Source organism: Ascaphus truei, chromosome 14 (assembly GCF_040206685.1).
Source record: "Ascaphus truei isolate aAscTru1 chromosome 14, aAscTru1.hap1, whole genome shotgun sequence".
NCBI lineage: Eukaryota > Metazoa > Chordata > Amphibia > Anura > Ascaphidae > Ascaphus > Ascaphus truei.
This window is the reverse complement of record NC_134496.1, coordinates 20,614,594-20,620,593: the sequence shown is the minus strand read 5'-3', so window position 1 is coordinate 20,620,593 and position 6,000 is coordinate 20,614,594. Positions and strand designations below refer to the sequence as shown.

At 44.8% G+C, this 6,000-nt stretch overlaps 1 protein-coding gene across 1 annotated transcript in view; it reads left to right on the top strand.

Moving 5' to 3' along the window:
• LOC142465770 (uncharacterized) overlaps nucleotides 1–4,612 on the top strand; it is an 8,830-nt gene extending 4,218 nt beyond the window's left edge. The window contains exons 3-4 of the mRNA XM_075570057.1: nucleotides 1,568–1,768; nucleotides 1,965–4,612. Coding sequence (XP_075426172.1) covers nucleotides 1,568–1,768; nucleotides 1,965–2,524 — 761 coding nt within the window. The 3' untranslated portion in view covers nucleotides 2,525–4,612. The remainder of the gene's footprint in view (nucleotides 1–1,567; nucleotides 1,769–1,964) is intronic.
• The last annotated feature ends 1,388 nt before the right edge of the window (nucleotides 4,613–6,000 follow it).

Here is a 6,000-nt window from a genome sequence, read left to right as displayed (position 1 = left end):
GGAAGCCCGCGCTCGCGCTGTCCCAAGTAAATGATGCAGCAAAAAACTCGTGCGGCTGTCCGCTGGAGACCCCCACGATCCCCTGTAGAAAAGCGCACTGAGCTGCAGAAATATACATTTATATGCAGTAAAAAGTCCCGCAAAGTGGACTGACAATTACAATAAACAGTATAAACTTACAAACTAGCTGAAGGCGCTGTGAGGTATGACCGGGAGATCCGGAGGTGGCGTGGGAGCAGCTGGTGATAAAGGTCCGTACCCGCATAGCGCCGTCGATCACGTCCTCCTCTCTCCAACCGGTCTGCCTCTCTGCCTGTAGACTCTCACGTAGCAGCCCCTCGTGACCTTAACGCGTTTCGCCTCCTGACAAAGCACATACACACACGTGTATATATATATAATATATATATATACATATGAATAGCACTGTGGATATTCTGAACACATGATACATAAAGTTTGGCCCCCTGCAGACGCACTTACCAGAACTCCCTCCTACTGTCTCTGTACGTTCTCCCTACCTACCAATTAGACTGTAAGCTCCTCGGGGCAGGGACTCCTTCCTTAATGTTACTTTTATGTCTAAAGCACTTATTCCCATGATCTGTTATTTATATTATCTGTTATTTATTTGATTACCACATGTATTACTACTGTGAAGCGCTATGTACATTAATGGCGCTATATAAATAAAGACATACAATACAATGTATGTATGTGTGTGTGTGTGTGTGTGTGTGTGTGTGTGTGTGTGTGTGTGTGTGTGTGTGTGTATATATATATATGTACACACAGCGCACCGGGGATCAGTCAAAATGTATAACAATTTTAATATCTGGTCTAAACATATAGTTAACTTAATAAAATTGAGCCAAACACAAATAAAATTACTAATACAAAAATATATAAAATCTATAAGATTAGTGTCAGGTCCCTCACCAGACAGGGAAAAAGGACTGACACAGGCCTAACAAGTAAAGCCACACAAATAACCGCATCGCCAGAGACACTTACATAAAGTGTTCAACTGCAGCAAAATAGTTTAAAAAGAGACTGCAGAGGGGGGGGGGGGGACAGGTACTGACCATGAGCTACAGAGTGGCTAGCCGTGGCTGGCGCTGACAGCCGTGGCTGGCTACATCAGTCCCAGCCACGGCTACCCGCTCTGCAGTTCATGGTCAGTACCTGTCCCCCCCCCCCCTCCCCGTGGTCTCTTTTTAAACTATTTTGCGGCTTTCCTTCTGCATCGTCATATTGTCATGACAACGCGACGTTACGTTGTGACGCTGCACGAGTAGGGGCCCCTCTGCCGCCATGGGCCTCGCCAAAGGTAAGGCCGGCCCGGCAGCGTGCAGATTGATGCCACAGTCTCCTCTCTCCTCTCGGTCTGACCCGTTCCATCTCCTCCTGGTTCTGATCCCATTGCCCTGTTCTGTGTGTGTGCCAGTTCACATAGGAGCAAAGTGACCTAATGACAGTGACCTGTTAATCACACACACGTGTGTGTTCATATACAGTATACAGTGTACATTATATATATATATATTTACCTTTGTCTCCCCGGCAGGTTTTTACGAGGCCAGTGATTCGGGCTCCGCCGCTTCCTCTTGTTCCTCCCTCTGCAGCGAAGCCCCCAGCCCCTCCCCCCAGCCTGTGATGTCACCGCACCGCGGGTCAGCGCTACGTCCCAGGTCCACAGACTGCACAGCCGAGCGTCGTAGAGAGCTGCGGAGCGCTAGGGGTGGAGTCCAAAGACCAGCGTCTACAGGTGACAGGCTAAGAAGCGCTCTGCGGGGCTCTGGCAGGGGAGGGGTTAAGTGATGCTCTGCGGGGCTCTGGCAGGGGTTAAGTGACGCTCTGCAGGACTAGGGGAGGGAATGGGTTAGGAGGTGACACTCTGCGGGGCTCTGGCATGGGAGAAGTGATGCTCTGCAGGTCCCAACCTCTGCCCTCTCTCTCCCCAGGGCCCCTGGACTCCTATCTCCTCCCATCTTTCTCCCGTTCACGCTATGACATCATCGCACAGAGAGGTGACATTGTTGATTTACCAGATGCTCCCCCTCTCTCCGCTCCTCCCCCACTTTGCGTGATCCAGCAGCGTCGCAGGGCCGAGCATTACATCTGCAAGCTGGCACTCAGGTACCGCTGCCGGCCCGGGGCAGCTATTGTACTGCCCGATCTGGGGCCTGTGGCCCCCAGGAACCTCGCCCCTCCGCCCCTTCACTGTGAGTGTGCTCTCAGAGACCCTCCCTCCCCCCACTACTCCTCCAGTGTGGGGGATGTGCGTGGGGCCCCAGGGGGACACGGAGGCTCCTGGTGGAAGTTACTGAGGCAGGTGACCCTACGCAGGGACCCCCGGGTGGCAGCATCAGAGATCAACCTGCAGCAGTGCGGCCAGGGGCGACATCAAACCCTGCAGGGGCAACCCCACTCTCATGAGGGCCAGCTCCTGAGGGCCAAATCCTTCCGAGACCTCCTGTCAATTAACCTGTTTAAAAGAAGCCAGAAGGAGAATAAGGTTTGATAGCTCCGCCCCCAAGGAGCCTCGATTCGAAACAGCGGGCAGGCTCCGCCCCTGAGGATCATAGACATATGGCTCCGAGCTGTGGCAAAAGCTCCACCCCCTGACGCCCTCCAATCAGAGCCAGTCGCAGTATGATTCCCACGCTCTAGGGATAAAGGCTTCTGACCTATAGCAAGCAGGGTGTCAACATGTACTGTATGTATATAAAATCTATAAAGTGTGTCTGTATATAAATACAGAGCCCAGATAATGTATGTGTGTGTATATGTACACGCAGGGCAGACTGTGATGTCACTGTGATGTCATAAGTATCTTCTAATTAAAAAAGCCAGAGAGAATCTGGAGCCAAAAGACTTGTACTGTGTAATATATATATATATATATATATATATATATATATATCTCAAACGGAAATATACTGTATGCTCATTTGCATGTCTTAGGCAACCCCTAAGAACAACCCCCAGAACAGCAGTTCTGTGTGCTGGGTGTTAATGGTGAAAGGCGGGGTTGCAGACCTGCCTAAGACATGCAAATGAGCATACAGTATTATTTCCATTTGCTATATTGCTGTGGAGGGTTTTTGTCACTTTTTTTACTCACTATAACTTAACTAAGTATATGTATATATACAGTGTTCGACAAACCTATACATTTGCACGCCCCGGGCGAGTGGATTTAACATTGTGGCAAGCTCCTATTGGCCCAAGCAGCACACGTGTAGTACTAGGTGGCGAGTAGATTTTTTGGTGATTTGTCGACCACTGTGTATATATATATATATATATATATATATATATATATATATATATATATATATATATATATATCCAAGGGATACAAATGTCACCTCCCCCTCAACTCCACTCCCTTCCTCCCTCATCTCCACTCTCTAACCTTCACTCCCTTTCTCCCTCACCTCCACTCCTCCCTAACCTCCATTCCCTTTCTCCCTCACCACCACTCCTATCTAACCTCCACTCCCTTTCTCCCTCACCTCCACTCCATTTCTCCCTCACCTCTGCTCCCCCACCTCCACTCCTTTTCCCTCGCCTCCACCTCTTTAACCTCCTCCCTTTCTCCCTCACCTCAACTCCCTTTCTCTGTCACCTCCACTGCTCTGTCACCTCCACTCCCTTTCTCCCTCACCTCCACTCCTCTAACCTTCACTCCTCTAACCTCCACTCCCTTTCTCCCTCATCTCCACTCCTAACCTCCACTCCCTTTTCCCCTCACCTCCACTCCCTTTCTCCCTCACCTCCACTCCTCTCTAACCTACATAGTTACATAGTAGATGAGCTTGAAAAAAGACGTAGGTCCATCAAGTTCAACCTATGCTAAAAAAAAAAAAAATTCAACTTGTATTTTATTAATAGATCACATGTTCTACAGACATTGCATACATTTCCATGTAAAGCAATTACGTTGCCATGGTTACCTTACCCTATAAAGTGCTTCGCCTCCATCTCCCTGCAAAAATGTCCCTGAGGAAGCTCCATAGCTGGAGGGAAACGTGCGTTGGGTACGCAGTGATGTTGTGAGACTCCTTCTTGGAAGTTTTTTTACTTGAATGTGACGTTTATGCAGCTGACCAGCAGTTACTTACCTATTGTGAATTTATGCACTGGTACTATCTATCACCATATGTGATATGTGATTGATTCCACTTCTGCTTTGCCAGTTCATATATCTGTGCTCTTTGCACTTGACTACTCTATACCTGTATTTAGGGTGTAGAGGTGCTGTGGTAATTTGTGGTATAAGGGGTCTGGTACTGTCTACCCTCAGAGATCCACTAAGGAGCACTTTGTCAGTGATATGTACTTCTATTAAAAGTACATTACACCAATTGTAGTAAACTCCTTTGCACCCTAATATAATGCTAATTGAGATGCCATTTAGATCTGGTTTTAGTTGGTTAATTATACCACTGCTGCTTCTGCTCTGAGTATCCCTAGGTTATTATATTATCTACCATCTACTACTTAGGGGACTAGCAGTTCGTCACATTTAATTTTAATTTGCGGTTACACCAACATTATCGGTAATATATGTTTTATGTAATGTCAATAAAGGTTATGTTTTATGTATTAGTGGTGTGCATATAAGTGAATTTTCTTTGACCATACTGTCTTGTATGTTCATTAATTTTTCAGTTTTCAATCCAGGTGCATATATTATTACTGAGTCCAATTTTCTTTATTTTGTACGCCAACCTCTTGTGTGAAACAGTATCAAAAGCCTTGGCAAAATCTAAGTAGACCACATCAACTGCATTACCCTGGTCTAAATTCCTACTTACCTCCTCAAAGAAACAAATAAGGTTAGTTTGGCATGATCTATCCTTCATAAATTCATGCTGACTATTACTAATAATTTTGTTTTCCATTAGGTATTCCTGAATATTATCCCGTATTAAACCTTCAAGTAGTTTCCCCACTATTGAAGTCAGGCTTACAGGTCTGTAATTTCCCGGTTGTGATCTAGCTCCCTTTTTAAATATAGGCACCGTGTCTGCTTTACGCCAATCTTGTGGTACTGAGCCTGTGGAAATGGAGTCCTTGAATATTACATATAATGGTTTGGCTATTACTGAGCTTAACTCCTTGAGAACTCTTGGATGTATGCCATCGGGGCCAGGTGCCTTATTTACTTTAATTTTTTCAAGTCCGTTATGAACTTCTTCCTCAGTTAACCAATTGTTCATTAATATGGATGTTGTGGCTTCCTCCTGCGGCACTACTATTGAACTTGATTCTTCCCTGGTAAACACAGAGGCAAAGAATTTGTTTAATACCTCAGCTTTTTCCTTATCTCCAATAATCTGCCTACCCATCTCACACTGAAAGGGTCCTATATTTCTTTTTCTCATTTTTTTGTTATTAAGGTACTTAAAGAACTTTTTAGGGTTGACCTTACTTTCTATTGCAATCCTTTTTTCATTATCCATTTTTGCTAATTTGATTGCCCTTTTGCAATTTTTGTTACATTCCTTATAATTCTGACGATGTCTCTCTCCCTTCTGACTTAAAGAATCTAAACGCCTTCCTCTTCTTGTCCATTTCCTCCCCTACCTGTTTATTTAGCCACATTGGTTTTGACTTATTTCTTTTATACTTATTACCCAAAGGTATACACTGATAAGTGTGCTTTTCTAACAATGTTTTAAAGACTGCCCATTTATCTTCTACATTTTTCCATGCAAAAACATCATCCCATTGTATTACTACTAGATTAAGACCTCAGTTTATTAAAATCTGCCTTTCTAAAGTTTAAGGTCTTTGTTGAACCCAAGAAATCTATTTTTTGATAATTTATTTCAAATTAGACCATGTTATGATCAGTTACCCAAATGTTCCAGGACTTGAATATTTGTTATTACTTCTACATTGTTTGATATGACCAAATCCAGTACTGCCCCTCTCCTGGTTGGTTCCTCAATAATTTGGGTCATATAATTGTCTTTAAGCACCCAA